We start from the raw sequence: 27,934 nt of genomic DNA, 5'->3' as shown, positions 1-27,934 counted from the left end.
GTCCATTCGGAGACAAATCGTGGGAACCCGGAGCCCCGGGGCGGTTTCCGCGGACCCCGCGCGGTGACAGGACGCGGGCCGGGCGGGGGTCCCCTGGCCCAACGATTACAACTGAAAGCAAAGGTTCCTACAGGTACTGTTTGGAAGGCACCGGGGTGGTGGGCGCGCAGGAGGAAGACGACCAACGGCTGAATAAGCACGTGTCTCCCGGCGCCCGGAACCCTGCGCATGGCGACGGATGAGGGACGAAAGTCGCTTCGCCTGGCGCGTCGGAGATGCCGCGAACGCGCTGCCTGCGAAGGGGACGCGGGGCCCGGCGGCGGAAAAGTTTATGAACAGAGTTTAAAAATAAAAAGAAACACAGGCTTTTGTTGGTCACTCTCTTATTTCTACATTTTATTACTAGGACAACGGACAGGGCCAGGGTCGTCCATGGTTTGGGATCTCTGCGGGGCAGTCACGTTTGCGATCGGCGCAAACGCCCCGCGCTCGGCGCGGGTAGGGGACCCGAGGGGTTGCCTCAGACCTCGGGAGAGGACCGGCGGGGGTCCACGCGCGGAAGGAGAAAGGCACAGTGGCCCCCGGGGGTGCCGGCTCCGGAGCCTGGGCGAGGCCTCGCCTTCTTTCTAGTAAGGGGCTTATACGTGCCCGTCCGCTGGGTTGCGGGCGGCGGGAGCGAGGCCGGGAGGGTGGCGAGATGCGCGCGAAGGAGGCGCGCGGGGACGGTCGGGGGCCGCGGCCTGCGTAGACCAGGCCCGCGGGCGGGGCAGGGCCGGGCGCGCTCCCCGCACCGCGCGCGCACCGGAGCGCGCACACCCGACCCACACACACCTGGAGCAAGTTCCAGGCGAGGGGCGGGGAGCAGAGCTGAAGCGAGTGTCTTAAAATAGAGAGACGGGCAGACGAGCGTGAGACGCGGCCGGGAGGGCGGAGGCGAGGAGAGCGGCGGGCACGCGGCGCGCAGGCTCCCGCCGAATTGGCACAGGCGGGCTGGCCGCCGACGCCCCTCGGCGTGACTCCGCACCCGGCCCTGCAGGAAGCGCGCGCGCTGATTGACAGTTGCGGCGTCCCAAAAAGGCGCGGCGAAGATGCTGATCTGCGGGTGGGTCTAGACGCGCGGCCGGCGCGCCCGGTGCCCGCTCCCCTCCGCGCCCCTCCAGGGCCCCGCCGCCTCCCGGCTGCCGAGGCGCCCGGCACAGACCCCGCCGGTGCGCCAGCGGCCGCGGCCCCGGCTCACCATGCACTGCCACGCGGAGCTGAGGCTGAGCTCGCCCGGCCAGCTCAAAGCAGCCAGGCGGCGCTACAAGACTTTCATGATCGACGAGATCCTCTCCAAGGAGACCTGCGACTACTTTGAGAAACTTTCCCTCTACTCCGTGTGCCCGTCGCTGGTCGTGCGACCCAAGCCCCTGCACTCCTGTACGGGTAAGACGCGGCGCGGGGGCCGGGTGGGGCGCGCCAAGGCGCACGCCGGCGTCGGGGCCCGACGGCCGCTGTCCCCCCGCCCCGGGCAGAGGAAGGGCCCGCGGAGCCCTGTGCCGCGCCCTGGCCGGGGACTGGACTCAGCAGCGGCGGGCCTTGCGAAGGCGTCTGCAGCCCGAGAAGCGCTTGGCAAGGGGTCGAGCCCTGGGTTGGAAATGAGGCGAAGGCAGCGCGCCCCGGGAGCGCGCCCCGGAGCCCGCGGACGCCTCCTCCTTCCCGCGCCGCCTGGTTCTGTGAGAGGGTTCGAACCCTGGACCTGGTTCAGCGCCTAACTCCCCTTGAGTTAACGCCACTCTTCTGTCTTCACTGGGAATTTCTATGTAAATGGGTATCCCGGGGCTCTCAACAAAACCCTGTATCCCCTGAACTTTTAAAAGGATCTCCCTTTGGGGGAAATAATTCCGGAATATGTCGCATTGTGTCCGTAAACTGAGGAGTTAGTTTTCAGTGCCCACTAAACTATAAACTAAACTAAAACCCAGCAATGAGAACAATAAAAGCATTCCTCGAGTCCGGGTTCCTTTCTCTACGAGAGCTAAGACCAATAGTGATAAAGAGCACTTAATAAATATACTGAAAAATGGTAGCTTTTTGTAGAAAATAAATCCAAAGGTATTTATAAAAAAACTTTGAGTGCATTAAGAGACGATGAAGACTATCCGAAACGTAGGTATTGCAAAACAAAACAAAACAAAAAAAGTTGAAGCAATTTTTTTTGGTCAAAAATGTTATTGACTGTGCTTTCAACTCAAGGTATAAATTTGGTATTTCCAAACCAGAAGAACCTTTGAGGGTATGTTTGTTGCATGGATGGCATGGAATAAATTAATTTAATTATACTTCCATTGAAAGAGTAAAATGAAGAGCTAGCAGTGTTTTTGAAAGACATTTTTGGAACAGTCAGGCCAAGACCTGCTGGTGCACACTGCTTCCAGTACTTTATTTTCTGCGGATTCCACTGATAGTCCCTGTAGGACAATCAGTAAATATGTATAAATGCATACGGTAAGGTTCTTTTAAAACCAAGTTGTTCCTACATGCATTTGGTTATAAAATGAATATTATTTTCAGTTATACCTTTGAAAAATAAATTTTATCTGGAAGGTGGAATTAGGCCTAATGGCCCATAATAAAGCTTACAATACAGAATTTTAAAAATCAAGAAATAGGCAAAACAAAACGCAAATAAGAAATTTTAGAAACAAGGTAGAGATATCCTTGATAATGATATTTTTACATTTGTGTGCCTGCTGTGTGTGTAAACCGGAGGTCGGCTGAATCGTATTTTTGCATAAGTAATGATTTGCTACAATAACTCAGCGCCTTTGAGGCAAAAGAGAGGATCTGTTTTAATCACAAATCTCAATGCACCCTGCTAAGATGGCATCCCTGGAGGTTCCTAGGACGAAACAGAATAACTTCTAAACACCCAGGTAGGGCATAGTGTTGGCAGTTTTTTAATGACTTCATGCCATGCACTGATTTGAAGGCAGCTTTCCCTGACCTTTAACAGTCAAGAAAAGAAATAATAAATAGCCTCAGAAAACAGTGATCCAGTTATCAGGAGAGGCTAAGTTCTGTGTTTTATTAAACCTTGTGTGGGAAATAAATCAGAAGAAAATAAAGTGATTCGTGGGATGCTTTGTGAGTGTTCAAAATGCACTGCACATATATCATGAACTAAAAGTTTTGCTCAGTTTCGAGCTTCTGACGTTCATGGGTGGTTTGTGGGAGAGGGTCGTTGTTGGTAGTGTTTCCTTGCCTTATCATTCCAGCCAGCGCTTACTTTCTTTACTTTGTTCTTTTGCAAACGTGTTGTGATTTTGCTGTAGTTGAGATTTTAAATACAAAAACTGGGATTTGCCAGTGGAATTAAACCCATAAAAACTGGCTACAATAGTCCATACTTTCAGATCCAAAGCTTTCGGTGGGTTTACGATTACAGTTAAAGCCTTACACGTATTAGATCATGGGAATCCCATTAGTGACTTTGCAAAGGTTTTGCAAATACCCTACTTTCAAAGCATTTTGTTTCTTTTAGCAGTTATGTTCAGGATCAAAATCTTAGCTTGGATGAACATAACCCTTTTTTATTAATTAAAAAACAGCAATAAGTTCTTGGCATCCATCATCCATAATGAAACTATATATATATTTTTTTCTGTATAGAGATAACTAGCACTTTTGGTAGAGACAGTGCACAAAAAGTTCAGATCGAGTGAAAGGCATAATTTGGAATTAAAGTTACTGAACTTTCTCATCCTTTGGCTTGGTTTTAAGCTTTAAATAACTAACAGAAGTGAACTTTGTCAGATCAAACAATGAAAACTAAGATAAAAAGTTACCACCCTGCACAGTAAGTACCTAAAATTGGGGTGGAAAGAAAGCTGTAGCATTTAAAATGCCTCTACATAGTTAAGCAGGCCGTGCTGTTTAGATTTAGTAATTAAAATGTCAAGTTTATGATACCGAATCTCCTCAGGCAGAAGAGCATGAGTTCAGGTAAACTGAGAAATGGAAACATTTCACATCGGGCAGATAATCGCCTGACAGTGATTTATTATTAGACACTAACCTTAATGGGCTACTACTCATCTTTCAAAAAAATTATTCTTTATTTTAACATGTCCTTTCTTGTTATAAATGATGTGATCTTAGTCTTAGGAAGTTGTTTGTACATGGTAATAGATCTCCTAAATTGCATTATAATCATTAGAAGGGGAATCCTTTTCTTCTAAGCCAAACTAAAGGAACATTTATTATTAAATTTAAAGAACTGCAAAGAAAGCCTCCATTTGAAAACAGGTTTGTTAATCAGACCATTGTTGAGATGTGGAATATGTTTAGAATTAATTTAGTATGTAACAGGTTGGTCTTCTTTTTGCATTTGATAACAGTAATCCTCATTCAGAATGGAAATATATGGTCATTTGGAAATCAGGAGCGATCACGCATAAACATCAGAACACTGACAGGGACTGAGGGCTGAAAGTGAGGTGCAGCTTACTAGGCATCAGAAATACCGGCTAACTCTCGAGCACATTGCTGATTTTTCTGGTGTGATTGCTGTTTCTTGGTGGAAGGGTCCCTTGAAGAAACCTGGCTTCCCAGGACCGCATAGACTGCTTTGGAAAGCTCTCTCTTTCAGTTTGATCTTTATAAACAGAGTTTCTAAATTTGAGGAGTGTTGGGAAAAAATTAATAACTCGCTTCACAAAACAAGGATGTGACAATTTACCCTGAGTTTTCCTATGAGGATACTGAGAAACCAACCTACTTAAAATTTATTATAATTATTTACACTATAACCTAGATTTACCCTAGGCATACGCACACACATTTGGGAGGAGGTGAATACAGATGTGTGGACATTTTACAACCCATGACCGGTACATGACTTTTAATTACTCCATGAAAACCGTAGCCTAGCCCTGGCTGGGTGGCCCAGTTGGTTGGAGCGTCGTCTCGTACACCAGAAGGTTGCAGATTCGATTCCTGCTCAGGACACGTACCTGGGGGTTGTGGGTTCGACCCCTGGTCGGGGTGCCTAAGGGAGGCAGCCAGTCGATGTTTCTCTCTCACACTGATGTTTCTCTCTCTCCCCCCCTTCCTCTCGCTCTCAAATCATTGAACATATTCTTGGGTGGGGATTTAAAAAAATAAAAATTGAAACCATAGTCTAATTCCTTTCCCGTTCTCTGGCAGAATGGTTCTGTTGAGTCTCTCTGTGACCTTCACTGGCCAATCTTACTGTCTAGCGACTGGAGCTGTAGAACTGGAAGGGATCATAGACCAGTTTCCCCAAGAAGAAGATACTTTTTTGCAAAGTGCTCGGGTCACATCAGTGCGTAAACAGTCTCAGCCCGCACAGCCCCCTGCTGTCCTTCTAGTTGGGGTCAGGAAGTCAGGAAGACCTTCCAACTTGGTTACACACCGGGGTAAACTCGTGCAGTCGCACCCAAGGCACAGACAACCAGCCAATTAAAAGGGGCATTTGGGGAAGGGTGTTTATCTCAGGAGGTGGCATTGAGAACATTTTATCCTTCGGTGGGTCCAAGAGAAACAAGTTCTTTGGGGTGGTGTCCTTGGGTTCATTTATCACAAAGATTGGGTGTCATCACAGTGAAAAAGGAAATGAGGTGTGGACGTGTGTAATGACTTCTTGGGGACGTAGGGAGCCAGCTACTGCTTCATGGAGTTGGCTGCAGTGGTTCCCCACACTCAGCTCTGTCTTTTAGTTGGAAACCTAACCTGTAGGATCTTGGGAACTGGGAGTCAGGCTCTGGAATGTTAATGGAGAAACGTAAACGGGGGTTTGGGAAAATGATCATTATGAACAAGCATTTGCATTTCTGCCAGAGGCAAATAAGCTTTTATTAGCAATTACTCATAACTGCTTCTCCTGTTCCCATTGTAAGGGTAAATAAATCAAGGGATTCACCGGATCAGGACTCATCAGGGTCAGACTATATTTGGGGCTGAGTTCTTTCGAGATCCTCAGCTGTTGCTTTATTATTTCTTAAGTTTTACAACTCCTTTGTTGACCAGAGATGCTGAGGGCCTCTTTAAGAATTCAGTTTTAACTAGTGAATAGTTCATGAGCAGTTTCTTCTCTAGTTGTGCTTTTTCTAATTAGCAAATGGGAAAGTGATTAGAAGTTTAGATCACAAGTTAAAATACTTCTCCAAAGGCCTGTAATCTTCAGTTTCATTGAATGAAATAATTTAATTCAACAGATATTTATACTTGCTCGCTGATGGCTCTGTTATGAGCCATTATGTTCAAGTTTATTCTAAATCTTGACTAACACTTGGGATAGTTTGGAAATTTCTCTTGACTACTTGTAGAACCACTGCCAAGCCCTTGGTTGTTCTCGAGTTCGTGATGGGCAGTTTAGAACTGGGCTAGGGGAACATTATGACACTTTAATACTTTTGCTTACCATATGGAATTTTCTCTTTGAACTCCACCTAAAGGGCGTTCTCACCAGCAAAACTGTCACATTAACCTCGTCAACTACAACTCAAATGAAACTGTGTCTATAGTAACTCTTTATGGAGCCATTTTCCTACAGATATGCTAGTTAGTGTGTTTGTCGGAATCTAAGTGAACAGATCATTAGGTTTAATATATCCCAGGAATCTATATGAAAAGCCGTAGGGATTGTAAAAGGCTGTTTAAATTGTAAAGAGAGATTAAGACCAAAAAAATAAAAAAGGAAGGAAGAGGGGAAAAAGAGTGGTTTATTTTGAAACTCTTGAAGCTCCTCGATGCAGCCTTGTGGGGGGGCAGTGTCCTTCAGAGTGGCTGTAGGGATAAAACAAAGGTGGCTTCTGGAGTCCTTCTGTCAGTGTATGGGCCGTAAATGGCTAAAGCTGATTCCACTTAGACACATGCTGGGGGCCCTCAAGGGAGGACACCCAGAGCCTGGGTCCTGCCCGGGATGTGGCCTTCAGTGTGGAGGGCGGAAGAAATGTTAACCCCTGAGCGTGTTTAGGTGTCATTGGCACATTGTTTCGAGGTCAGGCAGGAAGGGGAGCAGAGCTGAAAGCCATGTCGGCCACCGGATCTGAGGCTCCCTCATTCGTATTAAGCCTGTAAACTTCTGCGGGTGTTGCAGGCCCGACCCCTACCGCTTGCCACTTGTCCTGCCCGAGTGAAACTAATTCGGGTCCTATAGCTAAGTCCGTGGACGAACTCTTAGCTGGCATACGATTAGAGGGCTGCCGGGGTTTGAGATGCGTAGACTGGAGCCTCACTTAGCGTTCTCTTTGGGGGGTCGCTGTGTCCCACGCCCGTGGACTGTGGACGTGGTGTTTTTTGTGTAGGGAGATGGACCCTCACGACTCACTCCGCTGCAAGGGGCACCTTTCTCTTGGAAGGAGAAAGGAAGGGAAGGGTTAAGAATACTCCAGGGAAGACGTCACATATGCAGGAGCCTCTCTGTCCCCCTGGCCAGTATCTGCCTCTGTTTTAGCTGCTCCTGAGGTTGGAATGGTTATCGCTCCCTCCACAGCGTGGGGGACAGGATAGAATGGCACTAGAATTTACCACTAACGGGGTTCAGATCGGGGCCTTGTACAAACTTGGTGGTATTAGCAAACTAAATACTCGGTTTTGTTTTGTTTGTTTGTTTGTTTTTTAATTTTTAACCAGAAAAACTTTTGCAAACCCTCAAGATTTAATTTATTTTTATTGCAGCTGAATAACAGAGAAAGAAATGTCTTGTTAAAACGAACGCTCTAAATAAAAACACAGTTAATTTTCCATGACAGTGTCTAATTACTCATCATAGCCCGGGCATTTTTATATGGCAGTTTAACTTCTTGAAGGTGGAAACTTGGCACGCATTTAAGGAACAAAGCAGTGCACCTAGATAGATATCAGAAGATGGTCTAATTATATTCGAGTTGACTCGTACACATGATTGCTCTGAGGAAGACAGGCGGACAGAGGCCCTCTTTCTTTAGTCGCTAAGGAAAGTCTCTGCTCTCTTCAGTGCCAGCTGAAACTGAATCCGGAGAGAGATAATTCTGAATGTTAGGTGATGTACAAGTACATCTGAAAAGGGACCCTGCCAGTCGCCAGTTGAAGCTGATGTCAGGACTACTTGATAGGCCTGGAGGACAGCTATATATGCTTTCTGACTCCACTGGCAAAGTTCGTAAGGATGAATGAACACAGCCTTTCTCCAAAGAAAGGTCAGGTTGCCCCCAAATAGGAGCCAAGCTGGGAGGATCCCGGCACCAAACTAAGTATGTTAAGAGTTCAAGCTGCCGCGGTTCCTTTTATTGCATCTCTCTCTGGCCAGCACGTCCTCGGGAACATGTCCTTCTGCATATTAGGGGCAGATAAGTATTTTCACAGTGTGCACTGAATGGGATTGGCTGCCACTTGGGTGATGTCAGTGTGCTTTTGGTTGTTATTACAAAAAAACTCATGTGTGTGGTAAGTGACATGATGATTGTCCTTTGGCTTTTGTTATCCAAGGATCACGTATGGCATGGGGGGAAACAGACTGGCCTTGGGCCTGGCAGAATCCCATGAAGTCATGGCTGTGTTTCCATCTTGGGGATACCTGACAGGTCCCTAACACTGATTTACCCACCAGCCTCCACAGCCCATCACCCTCTGCCCAGAGTTTTTGTCTCCCTTAGTGGATTCAGGCTCATGGTCGTTCCACGTGTGGATCGAAGGAAGTGTAACTTCTGTGTTTAGGTTAAACAATATCTAGGGGAACTGACTCCACGCTTTCTTAATAGTAACTTATAAATAAGCAGGTATTGACGTTACGTCTCTGTATCATGGGAAATAGTCTGGACCAGAAGAGTTGCTGAGACTGTTCCTCCCAAGTCCTGCAGCACTTATTCCAAAGGGAGCTACAAATCTGGGAGAAATGCTAGAAATAGTTTATATTCTGAACCTTGTTCATATGCATAACTATAATAGAAATAGTGGCTGGTATTTCTTTGAGTGTCTAACATGTAATAGGTACTGGACTGAGTGTTTTATGATAAGCTTCACATCACCCCTAAGAGATGGATATTATTACCTCCGCCTTACTGATGGGAAGCTGAAACGTTAAGCAACATTCTCAAAGTCGCAGCATATGTAAAGATCTCTTACAAGCAATAAGAAAAAAGGCAAACACAGAAGTGGGCAAGTCATAGAAATGAAGATCCAGACAGCCAGTAAGCGTGAAAGGAAGTTCTGCCTCACTGGCAATCAGGAAAACACAAGTTAAAATGAGAAATCATTTCATACCCATCAGATAGGCAAAAATGAAAGAATCTGACAATATCAGTTAATCACAAGAATGTGGAGCAATAGACATTCTCATACACCAATGGTGGGAGTAGTATTTTGTACAATTACTTTCGAGATGGTTGTGGCAACACCCAGTAAAACGACAGATGCACATATATCCTGCAGCTCAGCACTTCCTTCTGCCTTGAGAAATCATTGTCTGTATGCAAAAGACGGGTGTATAAGAACTCTCATTTCTATGTTGTGTATGATATGAAAAATCTAAAACAATCTAACTGCTTTTCAGAAGGAAAAAAGATAAATCATATGTGCTATATTTCTCATGCAGTGATGAAAATGAACAAACCAGATCTACTTGTGTTAATAAATTTTAGAAATTCAATGCTGAGAAAAAAACAAGTTGTAGATGGACACTTACAGCCTGGCACCGTATTTATAAAGCTTGAAAACCTTCGAACTAGTCCTATATGTTGTTTAGGGAGGCAAGGGCCTGGGATTGGAGGGGGCTACCCACAGATTTTTATTTTCCTGGGTAATTATTTATTAACGAAAAGGCCTAATGTAAATATGGCCAAGCATTAAGATTTGGCAAAGCTTGGTCATGGGTACACAGATGTTCTACATTATTTGTTGTGCTTTTCTGTATGTTTGAAATTTTCTATAATATAAACATTGAAAAATGATAGTATGGGAGACCCCCATAGCCATGAAGCCCTTGATCTTGTGGAACTTTTGATGGCTTTCTTAATAGCTTTTCTACCCTGAAACAGAAGCTTTTGAGTCTCACAGAGAGGAAATAAGAGAACTTTATAGTTTGGCACGCATACACAGCCCCACTAACACAGCCGCTGTGGCTTCTAAGATTGGTGTTCGGCTCTTACTTGCCTCCTCTGGCTGGGTGGGGACATTATTTATCATCGAGATAACTGCTGTGCCCCCAGTATTGTTTTGGCATATGAATAAATGATTTCTGAGTGGGGCGCTAGGGCTAGAAGGAGATGCTGGGAAGTGTGTGAGTTTTTTCCAAATATACATAAATAATCATGCAAGCAAGATCATTAGGCCCCCCCCCCACACTTCTTAATGATGTTTAAAACTACAATAAATTGCCATTGATTGCATCTTGCTTTTATAAGTATTTGCTGGTATGATATGCCGTCCTTGGCTTTTGAGAATGGTCCATTGCTATTGACAATTCAACTTTAAAAAAACCGTCCAGGGACAGCTGTTAATACCAAAGATTTAAAAATGCGGTTGACATGGGTAGACAAGCTGGCTGAGTTCTCTTTATATTTTGTAACCATGATTGGATTTTAAAACTTGTTTGATGTGTGGTACCAGGGATTGTTGGGAAGGGATGGGAACCGTCACCATGGTAATCACACAGAGAGCTGCCTGTTTGGGTAATTAATGGTCGTCCTGTGGTTTGGAGAAGGTAACCTAGACCACATTTCAGTGACAACTGGGGTGGCAGATGTTCGTTCAGCCAAGACAATTTTTCTCTTCTCTGCAAATACATAGGGCCAGTTTAGAAATGTTACTTTGAGACATTTTGATAAAATTGTGGCCCTGTAGGAGCTCTGCCTTCCTGTGCCCCTTCAGACGGAAAATACTCCTTAGTGTGGATGAAACCGTTGTACAGTCAAGAGTTGGCCAAAGGGTTTCCACTCCCAGACCGGCCCTCTCTGCCTAAATACCCACATGGGCAGAGAAGAAAGTCCTAAACCAAAGCCCTGGAGGGCTCGGCAGACCTTTTATAGCCAGTGCGCTGTGCTTTGGCGCTTGGCAGGGCCCCCGGGTCAGCAGGAGTGAATGACCACATCCAGGGGACTGGGGCCAAATTGGACCTGAGCGAAGGGATGGTGGATCTATCAGACTGGTTGCCAGAGAACAGGCATTCCCAGGAGGCAGGAGCAAGTCTCCAGCACGCCGGGCGCGGTGGCTGGGCTCAGGCCAGCGGACGGGAGCTCGCCTGTGTCACCAGCCTCCCGGATCCCGCAGTGAGGCCTTACTCCTCATGCAGCCAGAAGCCAGCGAGGCCGGGGCTGGGAGCGGAGGAAACCTTACCAAGAAAGACGGCAAGAGCCTCCAGCGGCTGCACGAGCAAGGTCGCATGCAGAAAGGCCGCTCCTGCCACCCAGCAAGGTCTGGTCCCTGGCAAAGCCCCACAGAGCCACCGGGGAGCTTCTCTTCAGAACCACCTGGAAACAGACAGGAGAAGATTTAGGATACTTACGGTAGAAGATTTAGGATACTTACGGTAGCTGTAGCACGTTTCACTGAGGGAGAGAGAATTATATTTTAATAAGGTTCCAAGCCAAGCCCTTTTTCTTTTCAAGACTGAAACTTTTATTGAAATAGTTGGTAAATCACCCCAGAGGAGATTCTTTGGGAGGCTGCTGTTAATTCTGTTATCCCTGGATATCACGGTAACTCATTACTGCTCTTAGCACGTTAGACAGCTGTGCATTTTGGAAGCGTGTTTCCAACCCTCAGTTGAGAGCACAGAGTAAGGGAGCATCCTACTGGAGTGTTGAATTTTATTTTTTTTTTAACTGGGACATTGAGCCTTGGCAGTTAAAACAGTTAGCTGCATAAAGAGAGTCTGTTGCACTTTTTAGGGAACTGAAAAATAGAAATGACAGTAATTACAAATGGCAACTGTGTGCCAGGCACCAGGCGCTTGTCTGCATTAAGCTAAATGGAGACTGTAGGGGCGGGAGTGGGGTGGAGAGGGTCAGTGGGGGGAAAAGGGGACATCTGGCATACTTTCAACAATAAAGATAAATTTAAAAAATGAATCTATTCAGTCCAAAAACCTGAATAAATCTTTTACAAAAAAAAGTAAAAAGAAATGAAGCTATCACTGCTTCTCAGATGAGGAAAGTGAAACTCGGGGAAGTTAAGAAGTATCAGCAAGGTCGCGTGAGTCAGTGGCCAGGTTGAGATTGGAACTCAGGCCTGTCTCTTTCAACATACAGTTCATCCCACCGAGAATCTGTATGAAAGTATCCAACACTCGGGCCCCTTTCCACGGAGGCTCCCTGCGATATGTAAAGGAAGGGCCATCGAATGCGCCAGCTCCGTAGGAATTTATTTGCGACCTGTTAACTCCTTTTTACACGTTTAGAACCATTTAATGTGTGCAGTGAGCCTCTCAGTTCCCGTGATGAGAGGCTTTCTGAGTGACTCGGGAAGAATTCTGAGTCGCAGTGCAGCCTCCGCAGGAAGCGAGGTTGTTGGGAGATGATGGACGATGCTTTGGACTGTGTGACACTGGACTCCTCTCGCTGCTCTGGATGTCAGTGTCCTTCACTGTGACGTTCCCAAGGCTCCTTTACTCACAGCGCTTCCACGAACTGTGGCTCTTCCAGTAAAGCTTGTCTAGGGCGGTCAAAGGTGGAATTTCCATCCTGTATTCTTGTATTATTGTTAACTAGAGAAAGATGCTTGGCACCTAAATGCCAGGCAAACACCTTGACAATGAAGATTTGGAATATTTTTTATGAAATATTTGTTACGAAGTTCGGGTGGTGGGGAGTCTGGTAAGTGGTTCGGCATCACTTAAACAAAAGAATAAGTGATCGATTTTTCACATTATAGCTAACTGGGCTGGGGTGCTTCTGGGAGTCTCTATTTTTAAAAAGCTGTCTCTGTGATTATCATGAAAAGTCAAGTTTGGGAACTACTCTAGTATAGATAACAGTTTACAGATGAGATTTACACCCCATGACTCAAACATGTGAAGCCGTTGAATAGAATGATCCTAGTGTGTGGATTTTGAGTCAGATGATCCTGGGTTTGTTTGCATTTCATTGTCTGTGTGACCTTAGGCAAGTCATTTAATCTCTCGGACACTCAGTTCCCTCACCTGTAAGAGGAAAATAGTAATAACTACCTGATAGGGTTAGTCATGTAGATTGAGATGCTGTATGTAAAGCTTTTAACATGGTTCCTAGCACGTAACTCGGTAATTGATAGTTTCTATTACAAATAATTATCTTACAATAATAACATCTTGATTGACTTGAAGCACAGCCCTTCAGGGAAAGACCACTTTAATGGTGAACTCAAGAAAAATTAAACATCCTGAAAAAACCCACTTCACTCTAGAGCATTCTTGTGGGTTATGTCATTGCACTAGCTGCCTTTTAAGGCCGCTTGTAACCTGGGTGGCCTGTGAGCTGTGAGTGCTCTCGAATAGGTGTGTTTCATTCCCCCACCTCCTGTTTTAGGATGTGAATTCAGAATTTCGTAGGTTTGTAAAGGAGTGGCATAAACAGGTCAACCTACAGATCAGAAAACGTGCTTTTTTACTTTATTTTTCACGAGTTGCTTACAATTTATTTCCCTGGAGAGATGTTTCATCACGTAGCTGTGCATCTCAAGAACTTTTTAGAAGAGCGGCAGAACTTCTCAACAAGTTTAATTTCTTCTGTGAAACGTAGAGTCAGGGACAATCTTTTCTTTAAGAAGAGAAAAGGGTGTGGAAAAGGTGGCAGTTAGGGGGCTGGTGTCCTAGTGGGTCTGAAGCTGAAGCCCTCACTTGACAGCTTTTCAGTAGCTGTTGGGGCTGGTGCAGGAGACCGCTCTGAGGAAAGGGCTGCGGGGCCAAGGGTCCCGCATGGGTATTTCCCTGGAATTGTGTTTCTCAGCTAGTCACTGGTGTCTTAGGAAGTCGAGTATCTGGTGAGGTAATACATTAATTGATGAATCCGCTCCGTGGTGTGAGAAAAATGCTCTCAATGAGATGTTCTGCCTCTTCATGGTGTGAAGGAAGCCCCAACGAAGAGGGGGTTACTTGCGCCCAGCCATTTGCAGTGAAGAGTCCTGTAAGCGATCCCTAGTGACCTCATCCAGGTGGGTGGAGGGTGGGGGCCAGGTGGGAGCAGGTGGGGTGGGACATGTGGATGTGTCCTCATGGCAGCCAAGGAGCCCTATTGCTTTGTGCAGGGACAGGGAGGCTGACTTGGTTCCCAAGCTCCTCAGAACCATTGTTCAAACCAGACTCAGTTGGAGATAGGGATCTTTGGCAGCTTGTTGAGAATATTCTGTTAAACCTGTGAATTCGGAGAAGCAAAGAGCACGTGTTTCTGTCCCCGCAGGAGGGAAGTGGGTGGGGGTGGGAGGCAGAAGGAGAAGGAATGCTGGCAGAGGGGGAGAGAAGAGTCAGGGCAAGCAGGCCAGTGACTCTACTGAAGCATGGCTCTCTAAATGCTTGTTCTGCACTTGTTGTGCCCAAGAGGAAAACAAATTTTAAATGGAGAATGGAATATTTCGTTTTGGAACTTGTCCTGTGAGTACGTGCTTATTACCAGGGGCGTTCCTCATAACTGACAGCAGTCAATGACTTCTGATGGGGCAATGGCCGGCCTAATTATCATATATATTAATGATGCAGTAAAGAATTTCGTCATCCTGGGTCACAAAGGATCATTATTATTGTATTAGAATACAGTAATAGTATTCATGGGGTGCCATGCGGCAATCTCGGGTGCTTGGGGTCAGGAGGCAGTGTGGGAGCTGAGGCCTGAGTGCAAATCTCATCAGAAAACCCCTCTGCTCGCCACCCCCCCCACTCATCCTGTGACATCACCACGCCTGGGTTCCTGCGGGTGGTGAAACAGACCTGCCTCCCCAGTGTGTTGGGACGGAGCGACAGACTAAGGAGCATTAATTCAGTGCTTTGAAAAGATAAAAAGTGTGGTGAACCATACCCAAGCACTGAATTTGAGGGAAGCCAGTGGTCTCAGGGGACTGACAGGTTACTGTGTTTTCTAGACAGCCAGGCCAGAGGCCAAATCTGGCCTCCCACCTCTCTTTCTCCTGCCCCAAGCTAAGAACGGTTGCACATTTGTAAGTGGTTGAGAAGAAATCGAAAGAAGTTTTGTGACGTGAAAACAACATGAAATCCAAACAGTGTCCATAAGGCTTTATTGGGGCCTGTGTGGAGGCTTTTGTGCCACAAGAGCCGAGGTGAGGAGTTTCGACAGAAGCAGTATGGCCCACGAGCCTAAAATAGTTACTCTCTGGCCATGTGCAGGAAAAGCTTGCTGACTGTTGAACTAGGCTATTGGAAGCAGGTTCCTCAGTTGTGAAATAAGGTTGTTACTGATCCACAACAGATGATGTCATCCCTGGCCACCAAAATACCTCCTTTGATTCTTTACAGACAGGGCTCTGTTGTCTTCCTGGGAGGTGTGAAAGGCCTGGGAGTGAGACTTGAGTGGGGAATTTTGCAAGGACTCTCTTAAATTGAGATCAGTCTCCTAGCTCTGAAGATAAATTTCCAAACCTTTCTAGAAATTACCCAGGATTTCTCTGCACTGAGAGAGGGGTCAACATATTTACAATAAAATATTTGGGATTCACCTGAATTTGGGGGATTTTTCTTTGCTGTTCCAACACTCACTGGGTTTCCCAGAGAATTTGAGGATGACAACTTATGGGACCTTGGGAATATCAAAATTAATGACATTTTTCAGTTTGAGGTTTGAGTGACATTTTATATGCTTATTTCTCTTTAATTTGTTGCCCACCCCTTGAAATAATAGTAATAATAATAATGAAAGTTGTACAATTACATTCCCACAGCCCCCCCAGAAGGGTTTGCTTAGCAGATAAAGCACTGAATCGCTGGGGTACATCCGCTATAGAAACGCACGTCTACATGTGCCTGTTGGACTTTTCAACTGTTCGGGCCCGGGGCCACCAGATCTTTCAGGAAAGACGGAGCCCGATTCTCTAGGTGCCTCACTCGAACTCTTATTTTCACTGAGGCACTTGGGTGAGGTGAGGCTTCCAGTCTCCAAGGCAGCCCTGGAGCTAATGGGACCCCCTGGGAAGTGGGAGATGGGAAGTTAACCCGAGTCAGCGATCACTGCCTGTCCACTGCTGGGTTTCTCCAGGCGGGGCTGAGAATCCTTTAGATTAAGCCCTCGCCACCAAAAGGGCGTTGGAGAGGAGTGTGTATATGTGGAAGGCAGATGAACTTCAGAGGAAGATATTATTGGTGTTCTAGGTCAAATTCTAGTTCAAAGAGAAATATGTGGGGTACCTGCTACAGTGATTTTCTTCCTTCAAATCAGAGATGAAATGTACAGAACAGCAATAATAACAGTGGTAAAGAAATATAACAGCAAACACTTATACTTACTTTGTGCCAGGAACTTTTCTGAATACCTTACGTGAATTAACTGACTTAACGATCGTGTGAGATACTATGTTCTTTCTGTTTAGTTGGTGAGGAAAGAGAGAGTGGAGAGAGGCCCCTTGCCGGGTGGCAAGGGATGGAAGGGGAAAGAAGTGACATTCTAGGGTGGACAGAGATTAACTACATTAAGGGGTAATCTCTGATTTCTACAGAGCTAATTTAAAAAATAAAAACCTACTCAGAAAATGGGTGGGGGGGCAGAAGAGGAATCCCAAACTTGTCACGCACAGGAAACTTAGTTGCCTGATCTGGAGCTTAAACTTCTGGCTAATGTCTTATTATTTGAAATGTGGTGCTGAGTACAGATTAGACCTTCAGCAGTATTTTTTAAAATTTCAGATTTTTTAAAATTAAGACTCATTAGATTTTCCTTACTTGGTTCTTGATTTCCAGGCTATCAGACAACCCTAGAATGATTAGGACATTTTTTTCCTAAGGAGCAGTACGTTCTTACATAGCTGAGGGAAGGTATGTGTCCAAATTTGCAAAGCGAGTTGATGGCAGCCACAGTTCAGTATTCTGTCCATCACATTTCACTGTCTTAGGTACTGCTCCAGGGTGGATATGATTTAAATAAATTTTATCTCAGTAGTAATACTCAAGAATTAAATGTTGAGTGGATAAAAATATTTATAAAATCCCTGCAGGATATAAAGAAGAATACTAAAATGAACACAGCACGTTTCTTCGGGGGTTGCCCTGTGCCCCGCCCTGACGCGGTGCCTTCCTTTCCCCATTAGAGGTAACAGCACCCAGCTCTGTGTACGGATCCTGCTCCTCTCTGAAGTTTTACCATGTTTGTATCCTTACCTCACACACTGTTTAGCTTGGCTGGGTTTTGAACTTTATATAAATGTTATCACCCTGCATGTCTTTTTTTGTGACTTGTTTTCTCACATAGCATTACTTTTCCAAGAACCATCTCTTTTATGTGTGGCTACATAAATTCTCATTGTTGTATAGTATCCACCATGTAAATAGACCACAATATATTTACCCATTTCATTGATGGACTTTTGGGTTGTTTCCAGTTCTTATTATAGATATTGCTGCTTTGAACATTCTTGACAAATTTCTTTTTTAAAAAACCAATGATCAGGACTCATTTAATTAATTTTTCTATGAAAAGGAGAGTCTTACAGTCTAATGAAAATTATAACATCTAATTCTTGCATAGATAAATGTAGTTTTTATTTTGTAACACAAACTGCATGGGCTTATTTTCAACTGCTTCATTGGTGAATTTTCCCCAGAATTGACAATAATTTGTATATTTTATTTTCTAAATGAATCAAGGCATTTATTGTAAAAATCACTGGAAAATAAGCCTGCCCAATTTTACATTAAAGGTTTCATAAGTATTTTAATAAAATAAACAAATTAGACAATGCTAAATAATTTTCATTAGAATGTGAAGTACTTTCTTCTCTAAATTAAACATTAAATAAGTTTTTGTCATCCAGAGCAACAAAACAAAAAAATATTGCATTTATAGGTAAGGTGGTCTTTGCCCCACTCTTGTTTATTTGCAGACCAGAGAAGAAATTTTTACTTTGAACATTTTTCAACTTTAAAAGATAGGCCTTAAAAACCTTTTGAAATAATTTATAGAGTTGTGCAAATGCACAGAAGTGTAGGGCAGCTAACAGCCTATAGTGCGTTTGCTTTTTTGACTAGAAAGAAAACCAAAGTTCAGAGTAAGTAAATTACTTAACCAAGATCACCGTGACTGTCATGCCTTTCAAATACCACTTTTTTAAAATAGCTACATGAAGCTATAGTTTCATTTCTGAATTAGAAACCACAGCTTCTTTCCATAATATTTTTTTGTTTCAAAGCATCTGAAATGAAGTATTGTTTAAAAAATAAAATCATTAATAAACACTATCCTGACAGTTCAAAGTTTGATTTTGAAAATTGCATTTCTCCACCCTGTCGGCTGTGCTGACCCTGGAGAGAATTTATTTACTTTCCGTAGCCTGGTTTCTGGCATTGACAGTATTTCCATTGTCTTGCACCTGGGCTGCCACCAGCTATCCTGGGAGACGAGCTCACGAAGGACCCTGTGGTGTCAGCAAAGACCAGCACAGGCGTCTCTCCCAGCTTCTCCATACGCTGCGCGGGGCTTCCCTCTAAGGAAGCAGCAGCTTTGCTAGGGATCTTAATGAGGTCATTTGGATTAAACTGGGTTAGTGGGCAGGGGGTTCGTGCATTCAGGGTTGGGTGTGAGGCCTTTAATGTTCTTGGAATCTCCCCTGGTTCCCCTGGCACACCCCTGCAGTGCCACATCCAGCCCTCTCCCTCTGCCCCCATCCTGAAATAGCCATGGTTCACATGGAAGAAATTTACTCCCCTAATCCTCATGAGCTGGCGAGCTCCGCATTTGCCACGGGATGGATTTTGACTTTCTTCCCCTGAAGGAGAATCTCTAAAAGCTTAAAATCTGTTTTAAAAACCTAGTAGGGCCCTGGCCGGTGTGGCTTGGTGGTTGGAGCGTCAGCTCACACACTGAGGGGTCGTGGGTTTGATTCCCCATCAAAGGCATGTACCTGGGTTGCAGGTTCAATCCCCGGCCCCAGTCTGGGTGCATGTGGGAGGCAACCAATCTACGTGTCTCTTCTCACATCGATGTTTCTCTCTCTCCCCCAACAACCTCCCTTCTACTCTCTCTGAAATCAATGGGAAAAAGATCCTTGGGTGAAGATTAACAAAAAAACAAAACAAAGGTCTAGCAGGAACACAACAGGACTTGACTCACACCTGTGGATTGCGTCTCCAGCGCTGCCCCTCGCTGGGTGACTGTGGGCTGGTCGCTGTGCTCCTCTGGGCCTCTCCTTTTCAACTGAGAGATGGGCATAGCAACACCGATGCGCCTCGGCCTGCCGTAGAGGGTGACCCTTACATGACAAAGGGTTTCACCTCTGAAATAAACTGAAGAAAAAAATAAGCATATCCTACATGCTCCCTTATGTTTCTACATCAGAAAGCCAGGGGACGCATTTGCAAGAAGCCAGAGTGATAAGGTTGCTAGATTTATAGCGTGCAGGTCACTGTCGCACACCAGCTGCCCCTTCCCCTGGGCTCCGGCCCCTCCAGGCTTAGTCAAGACAGTACTTTGAAACTTTCGTTTGACCGTCTCTCTTTCCTGTGGGGCCCTGGGCCTCCATCAGGCGAGGATTCTGCCTGATTCTCCTTTGTGCCTCTAGCTTCGGGCATATTTGTGGCATATAGTAGCTGCTAAAAGCAGTATGGTTTTCGAACTTACTAAACTGTTGAGAATCGTCCCTGCCTGGTGTTTCCTAGTGCTTTTGTCACCGCAGTCAGTATCTTTTCCTCTTCCCAGCCCATCCCTGCTCTCTGCACACAGTCGACTTTTTCCTCTCTAGGGACCACCCTGATCCTACACCTGCGTCTCTCGGATGTTGCAGCTCCTCTCCCCATTGGCTTCTTTTTTGGCCTAAGAATCTATAATATGGGGCTCGTTACACTTTGTTAATGGACTGTTATCTGGAATGGTCTGCTCCAGTGTTATAATCCTTAAACTGAAGGCCTTATTTATCTATAGTGAACTGTCTGCCGGCTTTGTTTTGTTCTTAAGTCTCTAAGTTCATATAGATTGTTCTGCACTGTGCGGCGTAATGGTCCGTTTCAAGTTCGTCGACAAGACTAAAGTGTAACCTATTGGGGTGGCGGAGAGGAGTTAGGTGGCAGCTGTTAACCAGCGCATAGCAACTCCTCACCACGGCTTAAACATGAAAAAGGAATCGGAGTAATAGAATATGCTGGGATTTGATGAGGACACTGAGTGCTGCAGGACATGGGATTTGAACTTGCAGTTGTAGACAATGACTACACCTCCTGAGACCCGAGCCCTTGAACCTTTAGTCCCACGATGCCCAGAAGAAAGGCTGGTGGAATTATCAGCGAGGCCCCAGCGCAGCTCGTGGAGCTTGACCCTCCCTGTCACACAACATTCCTTCTTTTCTTCCTTAAACTTCCATGTAATAGAGACATATATAGTCTTGCCACCTTCATGAAGCATGAAGTTGATGATCAGAATAATGGCAAGACCTTTAAGAACTCTCAGAGATGAAAAGTGCTGAGAAACCAAAAGAAGTAAGTAATCTAATTCACTGCATTAAACATCTTTTCATGAAAGCATCTGGCCTAAGTAATGGATGTTGAAAAATGCCCTAAAAAATGTTTGTAGCATCATTTAAGAGTGGTGACCCATTGGAAAGAAATTTATTTATTTATTTATTCATTTATTATTGATTAATCCTCACCTGAGGATATTTTTTCATTGATTTTTAGAGAGAGTACAGGGGAGTTGATCGAGCCTACAACTGAGGTATGTGCCCTTGGCTGGAATCAAACCCGGGACCCTTCAGTCCAGAGGCCGACCCTCTAACCAGTGAGCCAAAGCGGCCAGGGCCTATCTACATCTCTTGATGAAAGTGGGGCTTTATATTTTACCAGGAATGGAGGCTTATTTGATATATGGAGTTTACTTTTAATTTTATAAAGGGCCCCTAGAGTGACGTGTGTAAGCTGTTTCATTTCTATTGAGATACTATGCTCATGGGTGAAGTATGTGGAGGTTCTTAAATATCAAATAGGAAGCTTATGAAAATGCAAATATGATTATGTATGTACAAATGTTTGCCTGTTCCAAGAAGATGCTCAATAAACGTTTGCTGCAATAAAATTAATTGAGAGTTTAACCATTCAGAGCTCACTGTAAAGTGTTCAAATCCTAGTTGCAACAGTTGAATTAAAAAAAATACATCATTGCTGCTCCCATCGGAATGTGTGAGTATTTTTTATTTCGTTTCACTCATCACCTGTCAGCAGAGTTCATCAGAATCTGCATGGGAGGTCAGGAAGTGTGTTGGTTCACTGTGTACAGAACACACAGCACCATTGGCAAAAGCTGAGTTTGATTTCAGTTCTAATACTTAAGAAACCTTGAGAGAGCCAAGGACCATCACAGGCTTTGTGAGAGAAGGGACCTATGTAGCTAAGAGTTTTCTTGTTCTTAAAAGGCTGGGGATTCCTGTGTTTTGTTCCTTCATAACACAGTGGCTCAAAGAAAGTCATACCAGAAGACTTTACCTCCTTAACCTACCATCTTGGGATTTCAGTTCCACTCTAAGGATATTTTCAGAGAGAGAAAAACATAACCAATTTTGTCAATAGCTATTCAAGAAACATCATGACAGACTCTCTGTAAGACCGTCCGTGGATCAGCGCATGTCTACCCATAGAGTAGCTCATCAGTATTGCATTTGCAGCATCCAGGGCCTCAGCTCTGTCGGCTCTCCTGGGGTGTAGTTAGCTTATGATTCCATTACTGTTCTGAGAATACTGTCAGGTTGGCCTGGAGGGGCAAAGGACAAGTGGTTCTTAGAGCCAAGAAAACAAGTTCAACTGTAAGCCAGTTGTTGCTCCTCTCAAACCTGGAGAGCTGGTTCTTTGATTAGAACCGTAGACCTGAAGAGCGCCTTCATTTGGCAGAGGAGAAACAGATGCTTCAGTCAGCTTAGAAAACATTCATTGAGCGCCCACTCTTTGCCCTGTCCAGGGAGCAGCTACAAAGATGAATTATCAAAGGGCTTACTGAGTGGTAAAGGGAAACAAGCATAAGTCAAGTGAAACACTCCATGGAGAGCCCTGTGAGAGGTAAGCATGGTGACACTGTAGGGACACAAAGGAAGGGATTTAGCCCAGCCTGTGTAGGAGGCAGTGGGGAAAGGCTGGGAAAGCTTTTATGTCTGAGAAAACCTGAGCTGAATCTTCAAGTAGGACTAAGAATTAGCCATGGGAATGAGCTCATGGGGGCATTCAGGGAAGAGGGAAAAATATGACCAAAGATAAAGTGTCTTGGGATAGCATAGTACGTGTCTGGGAACCGTGGGCAGGTCAATAGTAATAGGATGCGAAGCCTAAAGAGAAAGTGCTGGGAGGTTAGAGGGGCGGGGGTGCCATGGAGAGTTTATTCTGTAAGCCCTGGAGAGTGACTGTCTGCGCTTAAGCAAGGGAATAACAACTGGATTTGGACTTGGGGAGAATCATTCTGAAAGGTGACTTTGACCGGGACACACTGAAGGCAGGAGAACCAGTTAGGAGGCTCTTGCCAAAATCCAGACAAAAGCTGATGAACTAGGGCAGTGCTGGGAGTGGCCAAGGATGGCGCCTTAGGGAATCCCAGCATTTAATGGGCAAGAGAGAATTAAGACCCTAAGCAAAGCCCTAGCCAGAGAAAGAGAAAAGAAAAACCAGAAAGGAGTGTCAAGAAAGAGTCTCAAAAGGAATAAGTGATCAGCAGTGTGAAACGTAGCTGAGACTGACGAGTGTCCAGAGCAGCACTCAGGACCCCACCTCAGAGGCATGGCCTGGGCGTGGAAATGGTTGGTGATGGTCTGGACATACATGTAGTGGAATGGTTGGGACAGAATCAAACTTGCAGTAAATTTGGGAGTAAATGAGAAAGGAGACGAGAGATAATATAGCCTTGCCAGAAACTTGGCTAAGGCAGTAAAGAGAGAAATTGTTACAGAGGGACACAAGTCAAGAAAACACACTTTGAGCCTGAAGAATTCAGCACCTGCTTTTTGGCTTAAAGGAGAGTAGAAAGCTTGAGGTTTATGATAAGGAAGGTGGGTAAAGAAAAAAGAAATGCATGGAAGTATCTTTACACAGAGGTATATGAGCAACTGTCAACTATTGTCGTGTGGGATGAAGTGAAGTGATCACTGCGCTGGAGTCCTGGGCCTTGGCTTGCAGTCTGGCTGTTTTTCAGGGTTTCTTTGAGAGGCATCATTGTGTATTTATAACAGCCTGCAGCTTTTCAAGGCACGGGCCTGGTTTGAATTCTCAGTCCCTCACCAGTAAGTGTGTAAATTTGGACAAATTATTTAGGTACTCTGAAAATTTGTTTCCTAATCTCTAAAAAAGTCATAATAACACCTGCTACACAGGATCGTACATGGGAAAGTGTGTGTAAGTAAACTCTTGGATGTCCCATACTAGTATAGTTGACCCTTGTACAACATGGGTTTGAACTGTGTGGCCCCACTTACATGTGGATTTTTTTCAATAGATACCTGTACTCTTTTCAGTCTGCAGTCGGGAGTCCGTGGATGCAGAGGGCTGACTATATGCATTGATCTACGCCATTTTTTATAGGGGACTTGAGCATCTGCAGATTTTGGTATCTGAGAGGGCCCTGGAACCAATCCCCCACGGATACCCGGGGACAACTAATTTTGGGGGAGTCAAAAGTTATACACAAATTTTAGACTGTGTGAGTAGGGGGGTGTTGGTGCTCCTAACCATGAGTTTGTTGTTCAGGGGTCTACTGTATAGATATGATAACCACTAAACAAATGTTTGAATGAATGATTGAATTGATGTAAAAATTAGTTCATGAGTAGGTAGGTTGTTTAATATTGAAATGGTGCAATTTCCCCATCTGTGAAAAAGGGCTATTAATAGTGCCCTCTCATTTACAGGGTTTTATAAAGACAAAAATGAGCTGCTTATGAAACGATTTTATGAAGTGTAATGTTTGAGAAATTAAAGGAGACATTTTAATGTTTGCAAATACTGAGACTATAGTGGTCAGAGGATTAACTGATTGGTTAAATCCTTTTGTGACTGGTTCTTAGTAGATCCTCTAAAGGAGAAATCAATCAATTAATTGATTAGGCAACAACTGTTAACTGAAAGTCTAAAGTATGTAAGATAACATTCTAGAAACTGAGGGAGATCCAAAACAAATGGTAATAACAAATACCCATGAGGAGCTTAAAGTCTATCAACAGATAAGATATTCCTGGAAGGAAGTGATTCTGGCCAGGTGAGGAGCTCAACCAATATACAATAAAGCAGTTGCTCAGAGGAAGATAGTGTTTGCAAATCACTTCTTTATACAAATGCACACAGTTTGGAGAAATTGGCATGTACCAGTGTGGGATGCTCAAGGTGTCCCTGGAATAAGGAGTTGAAATGGCCTCTCCCGTGGCTCGGCTGCTTTACAGAGCTCTGGGCCCCAGTGGCTCCCGCAGCCTCTTTGGGTCTCTTAGCCAGGAGTTAGCTGTTTGGAATGAGAGTCACAGTCGGTTGTTTACTTGGAAATTGTTCCTCCCTCTCCTCTCCTTCTCGCCTACAGAACAGGTGGAAGAAGTAGAAGTGACTACAGCAGGGCAGTGCCGCAGACTTAATTTTTATCATGGACATTGTAGACTGAGCCCTGGAAGGAGCGATGGTCAAAGGCCACGTGAAGCGTGGACCTGCCTCCCCGTGTTATTCCGGCTTCATCCAGGAGGCTGCTCCTGGCTTCTCAGCCTGCAGCCTCCAGCGGCAGCCTCCGTCCTCGGACCCGTTTCCCAACGGGCCTGGCCGCCTTTGGCCACAGCGCTGGCTCAGCGTGGGTGTCCCAGGCCAGGGGTGACTGCAAGGCCCATCCGCGCCACCACGCAGGACTGTTCATTTTAGTTCCATCGACCTCACTGGCGCTTTCTGCTGTCGTTCTGATGTGGAATTGTGGGTGCCCTGAAGTTCCCAAAAGAACTCTTGAGACCCAGAGCGTCACACGCCACCGTTTCTGTTATAGTTCTGACGGCTATTGCCACATCCTTAAGTAAACCCCAGGCAGTGGAGAGGGGGTGAACAATGCCCCATTCACAGGTCACAAGGGCGGGCCTGTCTCAGGTGCCAATCAAAATGATGCTGGGAATAGATGTCACTTTTATATCTGGCTTCAGGTGATTAGAACCAATTAAGAGGGTGACACACCGATAGATGGGGAAAAGAAAACATAGAGGGTGTTATCCTTTCCCCTTTGTCCCGAGAGAGAAAGCGAGGGAACAACACCTGCTTTCCAAGTTCACTTATAAATTGCTGGATGCCTTTAGTTGGTCAGTTGACCTTTCTGGGCTCTTCCTCCACTTTGGTTCATAAAACAGCAGCAATGCTACCTGCTCTGTGAGAGTAATGTTGTCTCAATAAGCCCGGTGGGAAATGCTTTTCTCTTTGCAGAGCCTCGGGGTTATTTCACATCTCAGTCCCAGGAAAACACAAAGCCTGTCCATTTGGTGTGGGCAGTGAAAGGAGGAGTCCAACAGGTGCCATTGTCAGCTCGCTGCAGAGGAGCCATTCCGAGGGCTCCAGGCTCGTTTTGATCTTTGCTCAGATGAGAGGCTTTAGTGGGACACCCTCTCAGGCTGGGGAGGGGACCCTTTGATCTTCCTTTGCCTAATAGGCAGAACCCTCTTCTCTGTTTCCTCTAAGGACAAAAATAAACAGAGAAGCTGAGTTTGTGAACAGCTGCATAAACAATGCAATTTGGAAGTATGCAAAAAATATGTGGGTTATATATACATTCATACATATATCCTCTTGATCTGTGTTTTGAGTCCTCGTGGCCATCGCTTGATCTGAGAGAGATTTCCATCGATGCAGTGAAATGCAGACCCTTAATGCTCCGAGGGGTTTAAGTCTTCAGATCTTGTGGGCAGAAGCATTTCTTTCCCGTGGATGTGGAGCAGTCCTGAGCCATTCCAACTATAGGATAATAAAAGAGCCCTCCTTAGAATGCCAGGAGCAGCCCACTCTCCCTCCAGAGGGAGCGTAACTTGAGTAGATAGTCTAGTAGAGGTGATGGGTTTACTTAGATGATAGGGCCTGTAAGTCTGAAACCAAATTTATCTTCATCTTCTTCTCTGTGCCCCTCTCTCCCATGGAGGACTTTCTTTTGACATCTGTCATTTATTTATTAGGATCACCATTCGCCTGCTCACGGGCATGAAGCTCTGGAGTAGCCTTGATTTGGCTTCTTACATTCCCACCTCCGATCAGTCCCCATAAACCGTGTAGTTTCTCTTTTTTATCTGTCTCTTCATTGACACTCTTAGTTCAGGCCATTATGACCAGGACTAATATAACATGTAACAGTTTCCTAATTGATAACATAACTGATAATAATTTATTATTTAAAGATTATAAATAAAAATTGTTTTTGAAATACTTACGGTAGAGTGAAAGCTCAGACATACCCTTCAGGCTCTTGGGAGAACATAGAAGAAACAATGACTTTCGAAAGACAGCAGAGGTTGAAAGTGTAGGAAACTCTTTCACATCTCACGCTAGTTTCTAGTCCATGACTTTCCTCCCTAACCTGCCTTGCATGCTTTGGTCTTCAGACCTCTGCCACCATGTCCCCCCTGCCAGAATGCTTGCATTCCTTCCTTCTGCCTCAAAATCCTCTGTTATTCCGAGTGCGGCTCATTCCTGTCTCCTCCCCTCAGCATCCCAGGCAGAAGTTTTCACCCCTCTACTGAATTTCTAGGACACTTATATTCTTTATTCCACCTTCAATTGAATGCCTGGCTCTATAGGTACCTATGTATATTACTTATCACTTTACTAGATTATGAAATTTTGGACAAAAGGTTTTTTTGTTTGTTTGTTTGTTTGTTTTTTAAAGCATAGTGCTTCACATACGCTAACTCCTAAATAAATACTTTAAAAAATAAATGGATGGTGTAAAACCACGATAATCGCACCTTCATCTAATATCGCTTGTGCCCATTTTTTCCGGCTTTATGGAGATATAATTGGCAAATAAAATTGTAAGATTTTTAAGGTGTACAATGTGATGATCTCATATATGTATACATTGTGAAAGGATTTTCCCCATCAAGCTAATCAACACATCCATCACCTCGTGTATTTACCTTTTTGTGTGTGTGAGAACATTTAAGTTCTACTCTCTGAGCGAGTTTCAGTTGCACAATACAGTGTTGTTATAGTCACTATGTTTTTCATTAGCTCCTCAGACCTTAATCATCTCATAGCTGAAAGTTTGCTAACCTTTTACCAACCCCTCCCTATCTACCCCCCAGCCCCTGGCAACCATTTTTCTACTCTCTGTTTCTGAGTTCTACACCCCCCCCTCAATTTCACATATAAATGCTATCATGCAGTATATATCTTTCTCTGTTTTTGTGCCCATTATTTTAAACCACCATTTAAGGAGCTCTTCATTAATTAAAATCACAAAAAATTCATTTAATTCTCACAATAATCCTACGGCATAATTGTTACTTTTGCCCTCATTTCACAGTTTAGAAAAATGAAGCTCAGAGAGATTAAATAATTCCTCCGGGACTATCCAACTTGTTAGTGGCAGAGTCAACCGAAATTCAGGGCTGACTCCAAAACTCACGTTTACATTCCTGGGCTGTATTGTCCCCCAGAGGTGTCCTACCTGGGGATGCGAGGTGAGTAAGCACAGCTCCTGCTTCCCAGGAGCTTCCAGGCTGGTGGGGGACCGACGTGTAAGCAACTGCAGCGAGCTGGCTGCTGGAGGAGTGATGCCTGCCGTGAAAGCACCGTGGGGCCCTAGAAGAGGGGGCACTGGGCAGGGTGCCTTAGGACCATCAGTGGACTGCGTGTGAGGGGACAGTG

At 44.9% G+C, this 27,934-nt stretch overlaps 1 protein-coding gene across 1 annotated transcript in view; it reads left to right on the top strand.

Moving 5' to 3' along the window:
* Positions 1 to 910: 910 nt before the first annotated feature.
* The window catches only part of BARX2 (BARX homeobox 2), a 65,604-nt gene continuing 38,580 nt past the window's right edge, over positions 911 to 27,934 (top strand). Inside the window, exon 1 of the mRNA XM_081123524.1 lies at positions 911 to 1,425. Coding sequence (XP_080979650.1) covers positions 1,239 to 1,425 — 187 coding nt within the window. The 5' untranslated portion in view covers positions 911 to 1,238. The remainder of the gene's footprint in view (positions 1,426 to 27,934) is intronic.

Source organism: Miniopterus schreibersii (genome assembly GCF_964146895.1).
Source record: "Miniopterus schreibersii genome assembly, chromosome: 20".
Taxonomy (NCBI): Eukaryota; Metazoa; Chordata; class Mammalia; order Chiroptera; family Miniopteridae; genus Miniopterus; species Miniopterus schreibersii.
This window is presented reverse-complemented; position numbering and strand designations above follow the sequence as displayed.